Source organism: Mastigoproctus giganteus, chromosome 9 (assembly GCF_048544385.1).
Source record: "Mastigoproctus giganteus isolate SK-2022 chromosome 9, ASM4854438v1, whole genome shotgun sequence".
In the NCBI taxonomy this organism is placed as follows: Eukaryota; Metazoa; Arthropoda; class Arachnida; order Uropygi; family Thelyphonidae; genus Mastigoproctus; species Mastigoproctus giganteus.
Genome location: NC_143583.1, coordinates 204,435,520 through 204,459,997, shown reverse-complemented (window position 1 = coordinate 204,459,997; position 24,478 = coordinate 204,435,520). Strand labels below are relative to the sequence as shown.

General features: G+C 38.5%; 1 protein-coding gene across 2 annotated transcripts in view; it reads right to left on the bottom strand.

Moving 5' to 3' along the window:
• The window catches only part of LOC150081051 (microtubule-associated protein RP/EB family member 1-like), a 151,101-nt gene that overhangs the window by 91,920 nt on the left and 34,703 nt on the right, over positions 1-24,478 (bottom strand). For both annotated transcript variants that reach the window (XM_090382067.1, XM_090382068.1), the window contains exon 2: positions 19,800-19,962. In XM_090382067.1, the coding sequence (XP_090238193.1) occupies positions 19,800-19,938 (139 nt within the window). In that variant the 5' untranslated portion in view covers positions 19,939-19,962. The remainder of the gene's footprint in view (positions 1-19,799; positions 19,963-24,478) is intronic.

The window sequence follows — 24,478 nt, the reverse complement described above, 5'->3', positions numbered from 1 at the left end:
CAATGATTAATGACAGAAAGCAATCAAAATCAAATGACATACAGGTTAACTTTCAGATAATTTAACAACATTGCAGTTAATTTTCTGATAAAAATGCCACTATATGTTGTGTGTAGTCTGTACTGCATACTCACAAAACATTAAGAAAACATCTAAGAAAAGTGGATTTCCCATATCATGAATGACAATCAGCTTACAAATACTGTTGTGCAAAACCTTCTTTGGCAGTGGCAATGTAAAGATGCTTTCATGAACTGCACTCTTAACACAGCATGTGGATCAAATCATTGTGCAGATACATGCAAAATGATTTAATTCACAGTTGTAGAGGAAGTGCAGTAATCACAAAGAAAATTTCACCACATTAGAATTCTATGAGGAGCATGCACACATTGTTAACAGCCTATTTGTTCATCTCATAATGAAAGCTGACACATTTGACTTTTGAAAAGCTAGAGATTTCGTAATTGTAAGCAGGAGATTTTTTAAAATCCAGACTTTTGTAATGAAATCCACTGAAAATACATGCATTTTGTATTAAGATACATCTGAAGGACTGTTTACCAGTGAGCCGTAGTTATCTATTAAAGGATCCTGTAAAGTGCAATATATAAAGAAACAGTAAATAAGGAAGTATAGACTCCTATGTTACAATGATATTTAGTTCAAGTCAAGCCAAATGTTGAACTAAATCCATTTTTCAGATAAATAAATACCAATAAAACGAGCTTAACGATAATTTTATTACTTTAAACATATTTTGAATATCAATTTACTTCTTGAAGAGTGAATTAGCCTACCAGGATGATTTGCCCTTTAAGTAATTTGAAGTGCCTACCAGGAACATCAAATCATAAACTTAACCAGTTTATGATTTGACGAAGTCACTGGTTCTTAACCAGTGACTTCATTATTTTCCCAGGAACAGAAGTTAAGCTAACAAGTCTATAATTACTCATGTCACCCCCTTTGATCCCCCTTTGTAAATTGCGGATTTTTTTTTTTTTTTTTTTTTTTATGAAAACCCCAAATGAGAGGTATTAGAACCTATAGTACTTAGTACCGTGCTTGGGTTGGGCACACGCTTCTTGATTAGACCGGGGTTCGAGACCATCACCACCAAATACGGAGGATGTGGAAAGGTCAGGGAATGACCACCGCATATTCCCAGAGCAATATGGCCTTAGTTGCTAATGCTCTTAAAAACCAAATAACAAACAAAACAAACAAACAGCTTTGGTTGGAAGTTGAGAAGATGAATGAAGATAATCGTTGACATTAGACTTGAACTTCTATAGACTTATTTTCAGGAAATACATATGAAGGAAGGTTGTTCCAGAAAATGGCAATTGAATGAATAAATGAGGAAGATGAAAAATTGGTTCTATGAGTTTGAAGTTGGACAATAAATGGATGTTGGCTGGTGGCGACACATGTTCGGACTGTTTTGAAAGAGAGAGCGGGAATTATAGAAGCCAATTCAGAAGAACAGTGCCCATGGAAGTATCTGTAGAAAAAGCATGAAGCAGAAACAGCAAGTCTATGAGACAGCGAGTGGAGAGACTCTGTTAGAGGGGAGTCATTAATTAACCTAACTGCCCTCTTCTGAATGGAATCTAGAAGCCTGAGAGAGGTTTTGAGGGCACCGCCCCAGATGTGAAAACAATATTCCATGGTAGGGCAGATTTGGAATTTGTACAGAGTGAACAGCTGTTTGGAAGAAAAGTAACAGCGAGAGCGAAAGAGGAAACCAAGTTTTTTTAGATGCAGAGGAAGCAATATTTGTAATGTGCTTGTGCCAAGAGAGATTAGAAGTCAGGGTAATCCCCAAAAGAGATATATCATTTTGCCTAGAAATTGGAGTGTCACCAAAGATAAGCATAAGTTAGTTAGTTAGTTATTTGGTTTTTAGGAGCATTAGCAACTAACGCCATATTGCTCCGGGATATGCGGTGGTCATTCCCTGACCTTTCCGCATCCTCCGTATTTGGTATAAGCATAAGAATCCTTTTTGTGAGATATAAGACAACACTGAATTTTAGAAGGATTGAAATCAACTAAGTTGTCATTTCCCCATTGGAGAATTACCTGGAGATCGATATTTAAGGAATTGGTAGCAGATATTCGAGAAGTTGAAGCTGATTCAGCAGGGCAAGGTTTATCAAAATGGAAAGTGAAATGCAATGTGCTATCATCGGCAAAACTATGGATAGGGTTTAGTCAATGGAAGAATGTCATTAATACACAAGAGGAAAAGAGTGGGGGAAAGAACTGAACCTTGGCGGACACCAGCATTAGCGGAGAAGTTAGAAGACAGAGAGCCATCTACCATCACCCTCGGTGAGTAATCAGAGAGAAAACTGGATAACCAATTACAAAAAACAGTTGGCAAACCATAAGATGGAAGCTTGTTTAGAAGACCTTTGTGCCAAACACAATCAAAAGCCTTTGAAATGTCAAGAGCAACTGCTTGTGTTTCACCGAACTTTTCCATTGAAATTGTCCATAAATCGATAACATAAGCTAGAATATCACCAGTGGATCGACACTGACGGAATCCCTACTGGCAATTGTTGATCAGACAGAAGGTTTCTAGATAGTTTAAGAGTTGGCAGTTAATTGATTTCTCCATTACTTTAGATGTAGAAGTAATTGCAATTACTTCTACTAATGTAGAAGTAATTGCAATGGAATGATAATTGGATGGGAGGGATTTGTTGCCCTTTTTAGAAACTGGCTGGTATGAGAAAATTTCCAAGCAGAAGGAAAAACACCTTTGGAATAAGAAAGTGAAAAAAGGCGGCAAAGAACAGGAGTAAGTTCAGGAGCACAGGTTTTGAGAACAAGTAGAGAAATACCATCGGGACCTGGAGCTTTCTTAGGTCAAGATTCATCAAAATCCTTCTTACATCCTTTTGACGGAAGACCACAGGAGACATTGAATGGAGCATGTTGGGAATGGTGGGAGGTGTTTTACCAAGATCATTAATACACGAGTGGGAAGAAAAATGAGATGCTAGCAGGTCAGCTTTATCTTTGGCCGAAGTGACAACAGAACCATCTGGTTTTGACAGAAGTGGGAGTAGATATGGGCAAAAGTTGCGGAAAACAGCTTTGGCAAGAGACCAGAATGCTCAGCTACCATTAGGGCAAGAAGCAAGTCTTCTACTCTTAGCCTGTTCAAAATCTAGTTTGGACTGATTAATAACTGCTTTAGAATTGTTGTGAACTTTGGTGCAGGCAGAAAATGAAACTGAAGAATTGGAAACAAGCCAATTACGAAATGCAACGTTCTTTGCTTGAACAGCCTTAGCACATTTATTGGAAAACCAAGGTTTAGATAAAGGATGAGATTTTAAAGTGGAGTGTGGAATAAAGGATTCCATTCCTGCAAGAATAATTTCACTGACACGATCTGAGCAAACGTTGACATCAGAAGTTTTGAAACAGTAATCCGACGAAGGAAAAGAAACGAAATCTCACAGGTCATCCCATTTTGCATTCTTGTAATGTCAAACAACACAAGGTTTGGAATATCCATGAGATAAAGGCTCCATTGGAGAAGAGATAATCACCAAGTTGTGATCTGAGGTGACTAAAGAACCACTCACTTTGACTATGTACTTAAAAGGGTTTTTTGTGAGAAAAATATCAAGCATGTTGGCTGTATGGTTAGGATTGTCCGGTATTCTTGAAGGAAAATGAACAATCTGTGCAAGGTCATTAGTAATTGCAAAAACCTCAGCATCTCGACCAGCTGGGTCAGTGTGACTAGAAAATGGAAGCCATCTGGAGTTGTGAACATTAAAATCACCAAGGAAAATTACCTCACTGTTAGGAAAGCTGGTCTGGAGAAATTCAAGTTACAAAGAGAGGAAGTCAAAGAGCTCCAAGTAATTAGTGGAGTTGGGAGAATGGTAGAGACAACAGATGAATTTGACACAATGAGGTAGAGAGATTTTAAGCCAGAGAAGATCAAAAAGGAGATTCCAAATTACCAATTCTCTGATAGGGAATATCAGAATGGACATATGTACACAAGTACCACCTTTGAGGTGAAAAGAATCACACAGCGAATAATTTGGGCACCTGAGATGAGCAGTAGTTGAATCAACCGATAACTGAGATTCTGTCAGAAAAAGTACATGGGGTTTGGCAGACTGCAAGTGGAAATGGACATCGTTGAGATTAGAATTGAGACCACATATATTTGTGAAATGAACTAGGAAGCGTTTGGGAGGTTTAGATCTTTTCACAGATAAGCTTACTCTATTAGGTTGACAATTCATGGTGTATTTAATAGTAAGAAAAAAGGGTGGGGGACATGCTGCACGAAGTAATGAAATTTTTGGATATGGTGTACACATTTTAAAAATATACCCAGATCCTTGACAAAGGTTTATATGAGGAGTCTGGTAACATGTTACTTTGCAACATAGTCTCTTTTGGCATCAATATACTACAGCAATAATATCACTGTTAGTCAGAAAATGGATGCCAGCCAGATTTTCAAATTATAATAGGTGTAAGTTCAATGGTGCTATATCAGGTAAATATGGGGGATAGTCCAAGATTTCAAAGCCACACCCATGCACTGCAGCCATGGCAATGACACGTGTGTTGTCTCCTGGTCAAACACCTGGGCAAAGGAGACATGTGTTGTCTCCTTTGCCGAGTTTTACTTGCCGTTTGTCTGATGTTTTCAGGCAAATGCCTCAAGTTTTACATAATATGCTCCTGTGACTGTCTGACCTTTCTGAAGTTAATCCACTAGAAATACTCCATTAGCATTCCACACAACAAATGCCATCACCTTGATGTCAGGAGGAATCTACTTTGCTTTCTTTGAAGGGGGAGAAGAGCTGCATTTTCATTGTTTAGACTGCTTTGTCTCTGGTTGAAAGTGATGGACCCACATCTCACCCATGGTCACAAACATTGCAGGGAAATTTTCTGGATCTGCTTGAAAACAATGCAAATGTTCACTTGACATAACTCTTGTGCATTTTTGTTCGCTATTGACAACTTTGAGACGCATTGTGTTGACATATTTTTTATAGCAAGAACCTCCGACTAAGGTACCCACGGACTGAAGATGTGCAAATGTGAACCCAATCCACAAAGGAGGATCAAAGGGAGACACAGGTAATTACAAATCTATTAGTTTAACTTCTGTTCCAGGGAAATTAATGGAAGCACTGGTTAAAGAAGCATTGCAGGATCATCTAGACAAGACTGCAGCAATAATTCAGACACAGCATGGGTTTAAGGGAAAGACTTGTCTGACAAATTTGATAGGATATTATGATGTGGTTACAAAGGAACTGGATGCAAAAAATAATTTTGATATCATATATTCTTGGATTTCAGGAAAGCTTTTGACAATATTGCGCATGGAAGACTATTGTACAAATTGAAGCAGAATGGTATTAAGGGTAAGTTGCTACAATGGATAAAAGCATGGTTAAGTGGGAGAAGACTGAGTGGTAATCAATGGACACTGATCTTCGTGGACTAATGTTATTAGTGGAGTCCCACAGGGTTCGGTGTTGGGTCCACTGTTGTTTTGTATATTTATCAATGATATTGATGAAGGTATATGAGGCTTAATGTCGAAGTTTGCAGACAATACAAAGGTTGGCAGGGTTGTTAATGACACTAATGACAGTAGACTGCTGCAACAGGATCTAGAAAAGTTGAGCAGATGGGCTGAGAGGTGGAAATGAAGTTTGGCAAATGCAAAGTACTGCATATGGGTAGAAGTAACCCCAGAGAAATGTACCAACTGTGTGGTACTACACTTAAGGCGGTAGAAAATGAAAGACCTGGGAGTAATTGTGCAGTCAGATATGAAGTTTTCTGAGCAATGCAGACAGGCTGCCAGGGCAGATCATGGGGTTTTGTCAATGATATATAGGAATTTTGCTAGCAGGGAGAAGATGATTGTCCCTCTGCATAAAGCAATGGTCAGACCACGCCTTGAGTACTGTGTACAGGTCTGGAGGCCTCATTTTAGAAAGGATGTAGATTTACTTGAGCATGTACAGAGAAAGGCAACAAGATTGGTGAGGGGAATGAAGGGATCCTCTTACCAAGAGAGGCTTAAGTTCTGCAAATTGCAGTGGCTGGAGATGGGCACCTGCGCAGTGATCTGATTGAGGTGTATAAGGCCTTGAATGGGTTCAGCATGCTGAATTCTGATGGGATCCTTCCACTTGTTCAGATTACGAACCTAAGGGGGCATAAATTCAAATTAAGAAAAGACAGACGTAGAATAAATGTGCAGAAATTTGCCTTTAGACAGCAGGTGGTTAATTGCTGGAACAAACTTCCATCTGTCATTGTGGAAGTTGACAGGTTAAATAAATTTAAGGAGGAACTGGACAGGCATTTGGAGGGAATGGTGTGATTTTTTTTTTTTTTGGCTGATGCTGCATAAGCTCATACACTTGCTTTCTTGCATCACATGCCACTACTACTACTACTACTTTGTTACAGAATACCTCTTGTGAATGTAGATGCAAAATACTTATTCAGTTTATCAGCTATCTGAGCAGGATGATCAACAGTTGAACCATCGATGTCAAGTGACATGATGGCCAATCTGATTCGTCCCCTTCTTTCTAGAATTTACATAAGTAAAAAAGTCTTTTCTGTTTTTTCTTTGCATCCTTTGCCAAAGCTGTCTCATAATCTGCCTTTGTGTACCAAACTTCCTTTCTGAGTTGATTACCTTGATAATTTAAGTTATTCAAACAATAATTTAAATTATCAAGGCAATGCTTTGATAATTTGAATGCATCTCATGCATCTTTCTTCTCTGCCATGAGTCTCATTAGTTCATCTGACATCCATTTCAGCCTAAACCTTGAACAGTATTTCCTATTTGGAATGTAAAGCCCAGTAGCTTCCAAGATTATTTCCTTGACTGCTTCCCATTAGAATTTACTGTTGGTAACATCATTTGGTCTCACTGCATAGAATTTAAAAATTGTCTGAGACCACAGTAGTCACCTTTACGAAAGCAAAAACCCTTCCCTTTACCCCTGATGGTAGTTACATTGTTAAGTAAATCCTACATCAACACACTGTGATCACTGCTACCTAGTGCTTCCTTTATCTGCAGCTTTCTAATGCATGAATAATCACTGCTGATAATCAGATCAAGAGTATTACTCCCTCTGGTTGCCTCTCGAACATGCTGCTGTCGAAAACAATCATCCAGTACATCTTCAAGTGTTTCTGGTGTGTGAGTGACCAAGCCGCAAGTTCCAGTTAATATCTGGGAAGTTAAAATCCCTCATTATAAGACATTCTGATTTACTGGCCCACTATTACTCTGTATAGTTGTTCATTGTACTCTTCAGTCATTAGGCCTATAACATACTCCTATCCTCATTTTTGCTTTTCCAGTGCTCATGTCACACCAAACTGACTGAACATTGCCCTGTCCACCAATGTCAACTGGATGCACTGCCTTAGATTTTGTTTTTCTTTACTAGTAGCATAACCCATCTTCCCTTCCTATCCCGTCTGTTCTTTCTGTACACACTGTACTCCCCAAATTCCAATTCTGCATTCCTTATATCTGTGACACCATGTCTTTGATATTCCAACAATAGCTGCCTTTGAAACCTTGACCAGCACTTCAAATTCAAATTTATTTACTATACTCCTGACATTGGTGTACATGCAAGTATACATGCTTCTGTTCTTACTCTTAGTTACCCTGACACAGCCCATGTATTTACTTGTTTCATGACTCCCAGCAACTTGCTTCCTAGGCTTCTGCTCATTCCAATAGAAACGGTGCAAGAATCACTTTCACCTCTGCCTGCAGCTTCTGTTAGCTATCTATTAGTCTAATTCCCCCCAAGCTAACAGTTTTTGGCCCACCTGACACTGCCTCGATATATCAGCTAGTATTCTTGCACCCTTTCTATTTAAGTGTATCCCATCCTTATAGAAGCAGTCTCTCCTGTTAACCATACTGAGAAAAATTCTACCCAGTGAGCCTTGTACAATCTCTCCATGGTCAAATTGATTGACATGGTTCTCATCCAATACGCCCTCTTTTTGTATCTGGGCAGAATTGCAGACACTTTAAATTTTAACCTTAACTCTCCACTTTTTTACAACTTTATCTGGGCTTGTTAAGTAAGTCTGCAGATTTTCTATCCTTATTGTCATTAAAACGTTGACTGCTACGTCGGCTGTATATGTCCGACACCATTAGATTTTTGAGGTGCACCAACAGAAATACAGCAATACCCTGCATAGCACTGATAATTTGTACCGAAACTGTTCCGTGTTATGTGAAACCGTGCTGATTGAGGTATAATTATAATGGGTTTTAAATGAATGCATACCAGAGAAACAGTCTATAAACAATTTGTGCAAAAATTTTATTAATGAAAAGGTAACATCATGAGAGATGAGAAAAAAGCTTTGTTTATTTGGGTATTTCAAAAATGAAATTTGGTGAAGTCATCTCTTCCTTTTCTCAGTATACAAGACTTTGTAGCATTGAATCCCATCATAAAATTTGCCGTATCTGGATTCTACTTCCAACATTTGGATCGGCATTCATAATTGCCTCGCAGGCAATGTCAAGCCTCAAAAAACTTTCAATTCTTCTGTTGAAAATTCTTTTGGTGGTAGAATTGTTTTCCTCTTCTTCATATGCAATTTTCTTATCAATTTCAAGGAGAGTTGCATCATCTAAGTTATTTGTATGTAAGTCAGTGCAGTCATGTACGTTGGCAGTGTCCAAAGTTTCGAATCCAAGTCCTTTCCGATCTTCATAATGTCTTCGGCAGTTGTCTGAACTTGCGATTCAAAACCAATGAAATCATTTGCCAAATGGGGCAAAACATGCTGCCAAACATAACGCATGTTGTTGGAAATGATTTCTAACCAAGACAGATATATTTTCAATCGTATTTAGAGGGGTAAATATTAAATTGTGAATTGAAAAGCTATCATGTCATCTTGTCAGGATGGAATTTAAGAAAAGTGGACACTGTTGCTACTGGCTGCCTGAGGAGACTACTGTCTCCTCAGGCAGTTAGTGGAAACATATATGAGACAATACAGTTGGCATCGCAGCATATGTACCTGTTCCTAGGCTATATTGGATGAATTTTAATATGTACAGTAAATTTTCAACTTAAATTTAATTGAAAACCGTGTTATAGTGAAACCCGTGCTGTTTGAAGCCGTGCTAAGTGAGGTATTCCTGTATATTGCCTACATCCACTGTTTCAGTGGGGGTTGCATCGGCTGTATAGTAAATTTACATTATTTTTGAAAAGCTTGGCCTATGAGAATAAAATAAGTGACTAACTGGTAGTTATTTAAAAATTCTTTATTGTTAAGAATTTTATATTTACAAAATTATGAAGATTTATGGTGTTGTCCAAAACACTCCAAACACATGAAAGGCTGACGAATACAGTCTGGGCAATACGTCAACTCTTTTCCCCTTTCCACTAACAACTGATCTTCCTTCCAACTCTTTCAGTTCAGTTTTGAGTAAAAAAAAAAAAAAACACACACATTCTTTTTACTTTCCTGTTGTTTGCGTCGAATTTTGTTAGTATATTAGTATATGAGTGTTACCACATTTTGGCTTTTCAATTTTCTGTTTCTGTTCTACGGGGGTTTCCAAAAAGTAAGATAGTGTATTTAGTGTCAAGTGGAGATGGGGTTTCTCCCATCTCCGCATTGCTTTCATTGTAGGTGTGCAGTTCACTGGAAAGGCCAGAGATTTAAAAGTGTATGGATATTGTATACGTATACTGTTATGTACCATTGTTCTTCTGGCCATTTAGCCACTGGACCCCTGCTGAGGCCCAACGGTGTCTGCACTCAGCCCCGTGGAGGCAGGCCAGGTATACCAGCATTATAATTATTTATTCTGACAGGTCCTGCCACCTAATTTCCTGAGATTTCAGTGGCTAGGACCTTTAAAAAAAAAAAAAAAAATCTTTTGCGTGGGGGGGTGGTAAGATTTGAAAGGTTGAAACTATTGGCAAACAGTAATTTGGACGTGTAGTAAGGCAATCGCTTATGAAAAGATAGAGTAGGGGAGGGAGACTAAAGACTAAAGGGGTGAGACAGAAATATGGAGTCAACAGGGAAGGCAACCCCAATAGGTGTCAGTGGGGCATGGGCATGCCCATTCCCCACCAGAAGGGAAAATGGGGGTGGCAAGGAGGGGAGGAGATAACAGGACAGTCACCTCCCCACTGCCAGGGAAGTGGAGTGGAAACAAAGCCAGGAAAGAGTGCCCAGCTCGGTTGCCAATTGGTGTACTGGCAGCAAATCTGTTCAATGTGGGGAAAAGATATGGGTCCAACAAAGCAGTTGGAACCAGTGCCCCCATGTCATTCATGGGCCATGTGTGTCCATCCAGGTAGGTTGAGGTCAGTCATGTTTATGGGTTATATACCTGACCAGGGCAGTGTCTCGTAGAGTGTCTCTTTTGCATCCCGAATGGGTCTGGTCTGTTGATCCTGTTTCCGTCATCAGGGAGGGTGGTCCAGTGCCTTTTCCATCTAGTGAGCCCATCGTTTCTGTGGTGTGCATCCTATTCAAGTAGGTTGGTTGGGTCAGACAATTTGGGTTTCAGTGCTGGTGTATTTGCTCATAGTCCGGTTGTTGTTGAAGTTAAAGTCTGCTACAAGGCATACTGTGCCCTTAGTTCCTGATCGCAGAACAGGTTCTTCTTGTGGCAAAGAGTTCCTGTGCAAATCTGGTGAGGTTCTTATATTCTTTGCTTGTGTCCAAGAGATGATGCTCCTAGCCTTGCGGCAGGTAGGTCAATCTTGTTATTAGGTTTCCACGTAGGTTCTCGTAGTTTGTACATTCATGCATGAGGTGGGTCCAGCTTTCCGGTTCACCGCATGAACAGTTGGGGTCTTGGAGGAAGCCCAGAGATGTTAGTTTCTCGTTGAAGGGGCTGTGACCCGTCAATAAGTAGGTGGCATATAGGCCTGGGTGGAACCATACAGGTACTTTCAGGAAAACCCTGTCTACATCATCTATGAGGTGTTGTGTCACCTCCCCTTTGGTTGAGTCTGTCCGCCTGTTTTGCCATTCCTGTTTTAATTGTGCCAAGAGCCGAGCTTTTTCTATTTTTATATTGTTTGTGGGTTTCTGTAGGTTTGTGGCTTTCCTGAAATCCAAGTAAATGATATCAAAATTATTTTTTGCATCCAGTTCCTTTGTGACCACATCATAGTATTCAATCAAATTGGTTAGACAAGACTTCCCCTTACAGACCCGTACTCTCTGAATTATTACTGCAATCTTGTCTAGATGATCTTGCAATGCTTCTTTAACTAGTGACTCCATTATTTTCCATTGAACAGAAGTTAAACTATAACAAGTCTGTAATTACTCGTCTCACCCTTTGTGAATTGGGGATACATTTGCACATTTCCAATCCGTGGGGAACTCCCCTGATTCAAATGATGCTCTCAGAATTATTTATTTGTTCTTGTTTATACTCTGGACGACAACTAGGTCAGTGGAGTTTTACAATAAATCATTGATACAAACATTAATCATATTTAGCAGTCATTGTCTTGAAGCCCAGTCCACTCAAAGAGCACGTGTTACTGCACTCTCACTTCTGACCATTTGGCTAAGGGTTTACTTACTTCTTTTGCTGCCTCCTTTAATAGAACCGGATAGATCCCATTCACACCAGCTGCCTTTCTTATGTTTAATTTCAACAATTTATCCTCCACCTTACTCTCAGTCATGAAATTCTTCTCCTTGTTAGAGTTTAATAAGCTTCTATCCTTGCAGCAACCCCCAAGGCAGAATGCGCTGGTCGCACAGGAACTAGTAGTTGTTGGTGACTATTGTCAGGGAAACGGGAAACATGCTTTGTAAAAAGAATAGGTGGAGCAGGACCAGGGTATGTCTGCCAGCAGCAAAGGTTGATGATGTTGTAGAGCGGATATCACCTTTTAAGGGCACAAAAGGTGATATAGTTGTACACGTTGGCACTAATGATATTAGGAGTAGGAGACCGGCAGAATTACTTAACAAGTACAGGTCACTGTTGAACAAAAGCCGAGAATTAGGGTTGAATTTGAAAGTGTCTGCAATTCTGCCCAGACACGAAAGAAGGGAGTATATGATGAGAGCCTTGTCGATCAATTCGGCCCTGGAAAGAATGTGCAAGGCTCAAGGGGCAGAATTTTTTTCAGCCTGGACTGTACTTGTTAACAGGAGAGACTGCTTCTATAGGGATGGGATACACTTAAATAGAAAGGGTGCAAGAATATTTGCTGATGCTATTGAGGCAGTGTTAGGTGGGTCGGAAAACTGATAGCTTGGGAGGATACAAGGACTAATAGTTTAACGGTAGCCGTAGGCAGAGGTGAAAGTGATTCTTGCACAACTTCTATTAGAATAAGTAGCGACCTGGAGCGTGGGGTGTTGGGGGTTTCAGGGACGGATGGCAGTCATCCTGAAATAGGTGGGTATATGGGATGTGTTAAGGTAACTAGGAATAGGAGTAGGAGCATGTATGCTTGCATGTACACCAATGCTAGAAGCATAGTAAATAAATTTGATGAATTTGAAGTGTTGGTCAAGACATCAAAGGCAGATATTGTTGGGATAGCAGAGACGTGGTGTCACACAGATATAAGGAATGCTGAACTAGAATTTGGGGAGTACAATGTGTACAGAAAAGATAGAAAGGGAGGAGGTGTTATGCTGTTAATTAAGAAAAACATAAAATTAAAAGTGCATCCAGTTGATATAGATGAATAGTGCACTGCTGAGTCAGTTTGGTGTGACATAAGCACTGCAAAAGCAGTGCTTATGTCACACCAAACTTATGTCTGAGCAGTGCAGACAGGATGCAAGAGTAGCTCATGGTGTCTTGTCAATGATATACAGGAATTTTTCTAGCAGGGATAAGGAGGCGATTAACCCCTTGTATAAGGCAATGGTAAGACCACACCTTGAGTACTGTATACAGGTCTGAAGGCCTCATTTTAAGGATGTAGAGCTGTTGGAACAAGTACAGAAAAGGGCAACAAGATTATTTAATGGAACAAAGGGTTGCTCTTACAAAGAAAGGCTTAAGTTTTGCAAATTACAGTGTCTGAGACTAGTTTCTGAAACATCTGATTGAGGTGTAATAAAGCCTTAAATGGTTTGAGCATGCTCAATGCAGATGGGATACTTCTTGCTCAGAATAATCGCCTGAGAGGGCATAAAATTCAAATTGAGGAAAGACAGTTGTAGAATAGATGTGCAGAAGTTTGCCTTTAGCCAGCAGGTGGTTGATTGCTGGAACAAACTTCCATCTTTCATTGTAGAAGTTTAAGGCTTAATAGATTCAAGGCAGAACTTGAGAAACATCTGGAGCAAGTGGATGTGTGAAATAAGAGTTTTTTTTTTTTTTTTTTGGCTGATGCTATATAAGCTTGCTTTCTTGAATCATGTGCCTTTGCTAATGCTAATATTTTTTGCATTTGTTCTTCAAAGCAGGGAGCAGTTCAGCTTTTTTTTTTTTTTGGACAGTCCCTTCTCATACACTCAACAATCCAATTCATTCCAAGGAAGTTCCCTATGGCATTAAAGTTGGCTCTAGGCCAGACAGTCTAACTTTCCAACATATCCTTAAACCACAGTGTCAAAATGTGAGCAGTGTGACTTGGTACATTGTCCTGCTGATATAGGTATGGGTCTTCCCTGATACACTGCAGGTAACATTCAACTGTCCAGGACTTCTAGAATGGCATTAGCATTCATGGTTTCGTCCAAAACACATCAACAGTCCAGGCTAAACAATGAAAAAAGCCCCAGACTACCAACACTGCTGGTATGCAGCTTCTCTGAGCATCTAGTCCAAGAAGAGCGAGCCTTACACCAAGCTTCAACATCTAGCATTAGTTGGGATGATTAGTGGTTTTTGGATGGCTGTCTAGCAGTATTAACATATACCATGCAGAATTCTGTATTGGTGCTGATATGTATCCCAATTGTCTCACTGAGGGCATTTTTGGTCACTTCCCTCCTCATATAGTTACCTAACATGAGAAGGGAAATGCAGGTAACTCATGTAGGTCTAACTACATGAGAAATTTAAAGGTGAACTGGATAGTTCACCTTTCAAACTGTCAGCCTCAAATATCTGCAGAGGCAACCTGTTCTAGTACCCAATGATTTGCTGGCTAAATGAAAACTTCCAACAATCTAATTTAAACCTTTTCCCTGTAATTAAAGATTATGACACCAAGTTCTGGAATTCTTTATAACAGTAAAAATTCTGAATACAATCATTTTACTAACCTCTGAGTTTTATAAACCTCAATGTGGTCCCTCTAAGGCCCCAAGTTGCCAAGCTCTGAAGCCCATATAACTGAAGTTTTTCCTCATATGGCTGCCCTTTTGCCGATCTCATCATGCCAGTTATTATTATAATTAGCCATATGGCGCAAGGAAGCCTGAGGCTTTTGCTGCACCAGCCAAAAAAAAAAAAAAATTCTGAGTTACCCACACCGAGAGAGAGAGAGAGATAAGGAAATCACCAAGATAGAGAAAAATGATGATGTCTAACTTGGGCCCCTATCAAGAAACTCAATCTTTTTTCAGACAAGGTCTCTATACTTGGACACAGTATTCCAAATGCAGCCTTACAACTACCTTACACAGCGGGATTATGCCCTAGGGGCTCACGTCTGGTGAGTACGGGCTTGGCACACCCATGGTCCTAAGTTGGATTTCATCATTCTTCTCTTTCTTGGCGATTCCCTTCAATCTCTCTCTCTCTCTCTCTCTCTCTCTCTCTCGGTAATTCAGAATTTTTTTTTTTTTAGGCTGGTGCAGCATAAGCCTCAGGCTTCGTTGCACCATATGGCTAATAATCTCTACAGTATAATGTTCAATAAATGATCACTAGGATGCCATGGGCTTCCTGACCACCTGTCTACACTGCTCAGAAAAATTCATATCTGTTTATCATAATTCCCAGATCTTTCTCCTCTACTGTTTTTAATTCAACCCCTACCAAGTGTATAATTCATTTTTGGGTTGCTATTCCCCAAGTTTAAACCTTGCATTTTGATGTATTAAAACACAGCTGCCAATTTTCTGACCATTCTCGAGGCCTGCTAAAGTCATCCTGAAGAAGCGCTGCTTGGCTGCTGAAGTCCTCCTGAAGAAGCGCTGCTTGGCTGTTGTAGTGGGTTTTTTTAATGCAACAGCTACTATCGCCAAATTGCAATAGTAGCTTGGCACTGATCATTAATGACTTGCACTACATTTACATCATCTGCAAATTTTGACATCGCCCCTTTATCCCTTCATCAATATCATGAAAATTAGAAACATCGGAGGTCTAAGAACCAATCCCTGAGGGTCTCCACTTCTGACATTACACCAATCTGAAGAATATCAATGATATTGATGAAGGTATATCAGGCTTAATGTCGAAGTTTGCAGATGATACAAAGGTTGGCAGGGTTGTTAATGACAGTAATGGCAGTGTGCTACTGCAACAGGATCTAGATAATTTGGGCAGATGGGCTAAGAAGTGGCAACTGAAGTTTAACCTTGACAAATGCAAAGTACTGCATATGGGTAGAAGTAACCCCAGAGAAACATACCAACTGTGTGGTACTACACTTAAGGTGGTAGAAAATGAAAAAGACCTGGGAGTAATTGTGCAGTCAGATATGAAGTTTTCTGAGCAATGCAGACAGGCTTCTGGGGCAGGTCATGGGGTTTTGTCAATGATATATAGGAATTTTGCTAGCAGGGAGGAGGTGATTGTCCCTCTGTATAAGGCAATGGTCAGGCCACGCCTTGAGTACTGCTTACAGGTCTGGAGGCCTCATTTTAGGAAGGATGTAGATTTACTTGAGTGTGTACAGAGAAGGGCAACAAGATTGGTGAGGGGAATGAAGGGATCCTCTTACCAAGAGAGGCTTAAGTTCTGCAAATTGCAGTGGCTGGAGACTAGGCACCTGCACAGTGATCTGATTGAGGTATATAAGGCCTTGAATGGGTTGAACACGCTGAATTCTGATGGGATCCTTCCACTTGTTCAGATTACAAACCTAAGGGGGCATAAATTCAAATTAAGAAAAGACAGATGTAGATTAGATGTGCGGAAATTTGCCTTTAGCCAGCGGGTGGTTAATTGCTGGAACAAACTTCCATCTGTAGTTGTGGAAGTTGATAGGTTGAATAAATTTAAAGAGGAACTGGACAGGCATTTGGAGGGAATGGTGTGAATTTTTTTTTTTTTTTTGGCTGATGCTGCATAAGCTCATACACTTGCTTTCTTGCATCAAATGCCACTGCTACTACTAATCCAGTGATCACAATGCTCTGCCATCTGCCCTGTGATCCATCTTAGAATTTTTCAGTAAGCCCAACATGTTCCAGCCTATATTGTAACCTCCCTTGAGGGACAAGAATTTTTCAAAAGCCTTGCTAAAATTTAAACTATGTTGAAATTGTTCCCTAATTCCAGCTCACAAGTAACTTTCAAAATAGTTTAACAGTTTAGTTAAACATGATTTTCCCATAAAAGCCATGTGTGTGTCCTTCAGAATGCCATTTCTATCTAAATGTCCTGGATTGCACTCTTAACCACTGCCTCCAAGATTTTCCCTAACCACTGAACTCAGACTAGCTAGTCTGTAGTTCCCAATTTCACTCTTAGAAAAGCCTTTATGTACTAGTAATATATTGGCACTTCTCCAATCCAAAGGAAATAACAATGTGCCCTCACAATTAATCTCAATGGTTCAATATACTTTCTGGCCACCTCCCTCAAAATTACTCAATATATGCCATCAACTCCAAGATCCCGACTTACCTTAAGGCTCAAATGTTTTTCTAATGAACAGTTACCTACAATTTCGAAATTGCCAATTTGAAATATCTCAGCCTCAGATGAAAGGCCTTTTATCAGTAAAAGTTCCAGGTGGTATTCACATCCATGACATATGCCTAGCACTACCATTTATATTACAGTAGTAAATATGAAGCTGTCAAATTTTTCTTAGGCATGATAGGTGGGAATATGTGATAGGAGCCTTGTCAATCAATTTAGGTGTGAAGAGATGGTGGAAGGGTTTGTGGAGTAGAATTTTTCTTAGCATTGCCTACACTTCTTAACAAGGCTATTTTGACACAGTTGGGATACACTTAACCCAGAATTCAGCATACAGGACCTTGCAACAGTTGTAATTTTTAGTAACTTCACACTTTTCATCTACTCTATCCACACAGCTGAAATTTCTAATACATTTAAAAAAAAAAAAAAAAGATTGTTTTCTTTGATTTCTCAATTGAAAATTTCATCAATATCCATCTCCAGTAGTTATGCAAACAGGAAAGATAACAGGAATAAGGAAATGATTAACCCACTGCAGGAGGCAATGGTTAAGCCACATCTTGAGTATGGCATACATATCTGCAAACCTCATTTTAGGAAGGGCATAGATCTACTGGAATGGGTACAAAGAAAGGCAACAATACTGGTGAAGGGAAGAAATGGATGATCTTATCAAGAAAGGCCTTGTTTCTGCAAACTGCAGCATCTGGAGACTAGGCACCTACGAGGTGATCTGATTGAGATGTTTATGGCTTTGAGTGGTTTGAGCTCTCAGTGCTGATGGAATTGTTCCTCTTGCCCAGACTATACACATGAGGTAGTATAAATTAAAATTGAGGAAGGATAGTTGCAGGATAAATGTGTGGAGGTTTGCCTTCAGCCAGTGGTGGTTGATTATTAGAACAAAGTTCCGTCTGGTGTGAAAGTGGGTAGTTCAAATAAATTTAAGGAAGAACTAGACAAATCATTGGAGATGAGCATGTGATGTGGAAATTTTTTTTTTGGCCAATCCTTTGTAAGCTTGCTTTCTTGCATCATATGCCACTACTAATACAGGATCAAGTACAAAATACTAGTTACACAAATGTTTTAAGCAAAAATGTTTTTTCAAAAACCTGTTTATGAAAGATAATTACTGTAGCAATCAATTATTCTATTTTAATAGATACAACAAAAACATTCATAGATCTCTCTATGAATGTTTTACAAATTTCAGAGAGAATGCACATACACTACTCACATAATGAACTGTTTGTGGGAAAAGAATTTATATACATATATTTTCCTTTTTATGTGCATTACCTCTACTAACAAACTTTCCAGAGAAATTTATCCATAGGCAGTTGCACTGTAGACTACAGAAACTAGTGTAATCAGATTACACATCTAATCAAAAATGAAGTTAACGATACTCAAGAGAATTTTTTTTTTTTTAAGCAATATTTCTACAGTACCTCTACCCAGATCTGTATTTGATTTTTTTTTTTAAAAATTAAGGAAAAAAAAAAAAAAACTATAAGAAGTCATGTTACAAATTTCTGAAAATTGGTGCCAAACCTTCATGATCTTTGTTTGCATGTAAAGAAAAATGCGTGCACTCCTCACAACAAACTGTTGATGAAAACAAAAGTAGTACATATACAATCTTTCTTCAGCATGTAGAGCTCCACTAACAAGTTTCAAGGAAATTCAACCACTGGAAGCTACAAACTAAATTGAAAAATCTGATATCAAATAGAAACAACACATTGCACACTGATTAAAAAAAATAAAAAATATTCGCATTACTCAACATTTTTTGAAAATGATATCAGTATAGCATCTTTCTGGATGTGTATTCAATAGTGTAAAAGAATCTCTCTACTGATAAGCCACATAAATTTCCAAAAACTGGTGTCCAATCAATTTTTGTGACCACTCAATTTTTATGCACTCCTCATAACAAATTTTTTCACCAAGAAAAATTATTACGTAAATTCTTTTTTTTTTTATGTATACTATATCTAATAATAGTATTCCAAAGCAATTTATCTATTGGTAGTTGCACTGTAAGCTTTTAAAAATTGCAGTCAGAAATAAAAAATAGAATACATGCTGATTTTTTTATTGTGCATAATTAAAATATCATGAATATGATATTTTAAGTGTTCCAACTGGATAACTGATTGAGCAGTGAGAGAGAGGGGAGAGAGAAGTAGCAAGATGTTTTCATAAATGCTGAAATTATCGAGTATTTAAAATTCAGGTTGTGTAATATCCTGTGTACACTCTGGAGTGTGCAAAGAGAAGAAATGCACTTGATAGTTCTCTCCCAAGCAAAAGCATTTTCACTACTCTGACTCTTTCTTTGCTGCTCTAATCTGAGGCATCATTTTATTGTGTAAAAACTTTTTACTTATGATTTCAGTTATTTTACAAAACAAAGTACACTCCTATAGCTAAGTTTTTTCTTTTGCATTACAGTACAGCATTTAATAAATTGCCAGTCTATAATAATAATAAATGAAGTGCAATGCAATGTTCATGAAATATATTGAACTGTTAATAAATTTCAGGGTATTTTCAATTTTGGTAAGATTAGTCAGTTATGTAATCAAACACACACACACACATGCAGAGTGTTGTTGTTATTTGGTTTTTAGGAGCATTAGCAACTAAGGCCATATTGCTCCGGGGATATGTAGTGGTCATTCCCTGACCTTTCCGCATCCTCCGTATTTGGTGGTCACGGGCTCAAACCCCGGTCTAATCAAGAAGCGTGTCCACCTGGCTACGGAGGTGCCACATGCAGAGTGAGAGAATTATACGTCTACTTATAAACCAACTTATTTTAAATGATCAAGAAATATTTCAACCATCATGCATTAATTTTTAATATTATGCAGAAAATAAACATTAAAAGGTTTTGTTGGCTTACCTGTGCAAAGTTCCTCTATCTTTGCATACTTTGTCTGCAGGCAATCATTAACCCAGTTTAACATTTCATGCCTACTTAGATTATCAGCTGTAGCACTAGTAGAATAAACATTCACACAAAGAGGTGTACAATCAGACATATCTGCCAATTAATGAGTGACAGCCTGTTTTGTTTAAAAAATAAAATGTTATGATTTACTGGTTATATATTTATTAATCAACTCTCAATCAAATCAAATCCAAACAACTATATATAAAATGTTACAAATCAATATCAAATAAACCACATCACAGCACCATTATTTACATAATGAAAGAGAAAATCAAAGTAGCATTAGTTAAGGCATATGATACAAGAAAGCAAGATTATATAGCAAAAAAAAAAAACCTTCCCTTTTCACCCATCAGGTCACTCTAGTTCAGCCTTAAATTTATTTAACTTAGACTTCCACAGCAACAGATGGAAGTATGTTCCGGCAATCAGCTGGCTAAATGCAAACATCAACACATCTATTCTACAACTGTCTTTCCTCAATTTGAATCCAGGCCCCCTCAGGTTCTTAATCTTAGCAAGTGGAAGTATCCCATCAGCATTCAGCCTGCTCAAACCATTCAAGGCCTTATACACCTCAATAAGATCACCTTGCACATGTCTAGACTCCAGATGCTGCAACTTGCAGAACTTAAGCCTCTCATGGTAAAAGCACCTTTGTTCCTCTCACCAATCTTATTGTCCTTCTCTGTACTCATTCTAGCAACTCTACATCCTTCCTAAAATGAGGCCTCCAAACCAGTATGCAGTATTCAAGGTGAGGCCTAACCACTGCCTTATACAAAGGGATAATCACATCCATATTTCTGCTAGCAAAATTCCTATATATCATTGACAAAACTCCATGACCTGCTCTGGCCGCCTATCAATACTGCTCAGAGAACTTCATATCTGATTGCACAATTACCCCCCCAAGTCTTTTTCATTCTCCACCTCCTGGAGTGTAGTACCACAGAATTGGTACGTTTCTCTTGGGTTACTGCTACCCATATGAAGTACTTTACATTTGTCAATGTTAAACTTCTGTTGCCACTTCTCAGCCCATCTACCTAACTTTTCTAGATCCTGTGGCAGTAGCATAATGTCATTAACAACCCTGCCAACCTTTGTACCATCTGAAAACTTGGACATTAAGCCTGATATACCTTCATCAATATCACTGATAAATATACAAAACAACAATTGGCCCAGCACTGAACCCTGGGTGACTCCACTATAAACATTAATCCACATAGAGCAGTGTCCATTTATTACTACTCTCTGCCATCTCCCACTCAACCATCCCTTTATCCATTGCAGCAACTTGCCCTTAATTCCATATCGCTCCAATTTGGACAGCAGTCTTCTATGTGCAACAGTATAAAAAGCTTCCCTGAAATCCAAGTACAGTGAAACTTCCCTTTAACGGACAGCCATGGGGAACGAAAATGTGTCCGTTAGAGGGAAGTGTCCGCTAACAAGTCTGAGAGAGAGAGAAAAAAAAAAAAGAAAGAAAAATCGTTAAACGTTTAATGTAAAATTAAATTATATACAGATTTTGAACATATATTTTTATAAATAATATACATACAATTGTGCTATGCATATTATGACTTTATCTTAAGAAAAATACATACAGTAATCACTTATTTTCTTCTGCACCTTCTTCCGGCTGATAATTTTGTTTTCAACATTTGTTTGGAGTGAAGAAACCATCGAAAGTCCTTCAGTATCTTCTTCAGCGGCGAAAAACATTTTTAAACGATTGATTTGTATGAGCGTTTCTTCTATTTTCATTGATGGTTCGTCGTTAATATGTTCTTCGACAGAATGACCTCCTTCCATTTCTTCATCCTCAAGAGGAACTTCTTGAAAAATATCGATGATAACGTCGTTGCTATCTATAGCACCATCTTCTGTAGTAAGGTTCGAGTCTATATCTTTGTAGCCAGAGTCACTTGTAGCTGAAGTATCGTACATTATCAATAGATGTTGAAGTTCTTGTTTTTCTTGGTGCTCCACTTTGTTGTTCACAACTTCAATTTTTGCATTTGAGAAGCCAGACTTTACAAAATTTGTTTGGAGTGAAGAAACCATCGAAAGTCCTTCAGTATCTTCTTCAGCGGCGAAAAACATTTTTAAACGATTGATTTGTATGAGCGTTTCTTCTATTTTCATTGATGGTTCGTCGTTAATATGTTCTTCGACAGAATGACCTCCTTCCATTTCTTCATCCTCAAGAGGAACTTCTTGAAACTTCTTCACAACTGTTTTCTAATTGCGTTTACTGAAGAGGAAATCCATCGAATCGCATCTAGGATGATGATTTTCTTTTCAAGGTCACTCGCACATGTTACATCGTTCATATTTGCAATGAAATGTCTTAAAACACATTTTCTGTAGTGAAGTTTAAAATTTTTTTATTGTCCCTTGATCCAAGGGCTGACACTCTGCAGATGTGTTTGGTGGCAGAAAAACGATTTGAATATTGGACAATTCAATGTGCAGGTGAGATGCAGCATTATCCATGAAAAGAATAATTTTTTTGTTTTGACGAATCATGTTTTGGTTAAAGTGACTTATCCATTCGCTTATGATATCTCGTGTCATCCACGCTTTTTTATTAGACTTCCAGTCAACATTCAAAAGATTCAACTTTATGCCCCTTGAGACAGAGGATTTTGTGGTTTTCCTATAACAAGAGGTTGTTCAAAGTCTCCCACCATATTTGTACACAATAGTACAGTCAAGCGTTCCTTAGAAATTTTTCGGCCCTGGCACTTTTCATTTTTTAGACTCATTGTTTTTTCAGGAAGAGCTTTAAAAAACAACCCTGTTTCGTCACAGTTGTAAATATCCTTAGCTTCAAAATCACGAATAAATCTTCCAATTTGACGGTCCTCCAAAGCCTTTTCCCTAATAATAAGCCCATTAATGGGAATTTTTTTAGCACATTCGCGACAAAACCACTCATAAGTAACATTGTCAATTTGAAGTCCAACAGTTTTCGGGAATGATTTTTGAACCTGATCATTTCCGTGTTGCCAAAATTGTTTGAGCAATTCATTTTTTTTCTTTAGGATGTCGCTTACCTGCGTCTTCCCGATTTTGAATTTTGCAGCGAGATTGCGAACACTGTTTTTTTGCCGATCATACGCATTAATGAGTTCGACTTTATCTTTTAAGGTTAAATGTTTACGAGAAGACATTGCACTTCACACGATTCTTAACAAAACCTTCTTGGTAAGAAGGGATCCTCTTACCAAGAGAGGCTTAAGTTCTGCAAATTACAGTGGCTGGAGACTAGGCACCTGCGCTGTGATTTGATTGAGGTGTATAAGGCCTTGAATGGGTTCAGCATGCTGAATTCTGATGGGATCCTTCCACTTGTTCAGATTACGAACCTAAGGGGGCATAAATTCAAATTAAGAAAAGACAGATGTAGAATAGACATGCGGAAATTTGCCTTTAGCCAGCGGGTGGTTAATTGCTGGAACAAACTTCCATATGTCATTGTGGAAGTTGATAGGTTAAATAAATTTAAGGAGAAACTGGACAGGCATTTGGAGAGAAAGGTGTGATTTTTTTTTTTGGCTGATGCTACATAAGCTCATACACTTGCTTTCTTGCATCACATGCTACTACTACTATCTCACAAAAAGGATTCTTCTGCTCCTATGCTTATCTTTAGTGACACTGCAATTTCTAGACAAAATGGTATTCCTCTTTTGGGGATTACCCTAACTTCTAATCTCTCATGGCACAAGCACATTACAAATATTGCTTCCACTGCATCTAAAAAACTTGGTTTTCTTTTTCGCTCGCAGTGTTACATTTCTTCTAAACAGTTGTTCTCACATCTGGGGTGGTGCCCCTAAAACCTCTCTCAGGCTTCTAGATTCCATTGAGAAGAGGGCAGTTAGGTTAATTAATGACTCCTCTCTAATAGCCTCTCCACTCACTGTCTCATATACGTACTGTTTCTGCTGCATGCCTTTTCTACAGATACTTCCATGTGCACTGTTCTGAATTGGTTTCTATAATTCCAGCTTTCTCTTTCAAAACAGTCCGAACACGTGCCCCCACCAGCCAACATCCATTTACGGTCCAACTTCAAACTCACAGAACCAACTTTTCATCTTCCTTGTTTATTCATTCAACTGCCGTTTTCTGGAACAATATGTATTTCCTGAAAATTACAATCTACAGAAGTTCAAGTCTAATGTCAACATATATCTTCTTTCGTCTTCTCAACCTCCAACCCAAGCACGGTACTAAGTACTATAGGTTCTAATACCTCTCATGTTTGGGGTTTTCATAAAAAAAAAAAAAAATGCTCTAAATGAAGAGAAACTTCCTACTTCCACAGCACAGATGGAAATTAATTCATCAACTACTCTGGCTGAAGGTAAATTTACATAACCCCTTGTACGTCCCCTAAGAAAGATTATATTAATTTACTCAACCAATTTTAAGCATTAAGTACCTCATTTATAACCCCACACACAGATGCTTAATTCCCAGATGCTTCAAATTTAGAGAACCACGTAATTATTAGCTGGGGCACTGAATAATAACTGATCTTGCCTTTTCTTTTTGGTGCCTCTCCAACTAATCTACATTGTTACTAAAATTAAGTTTCTAAATAT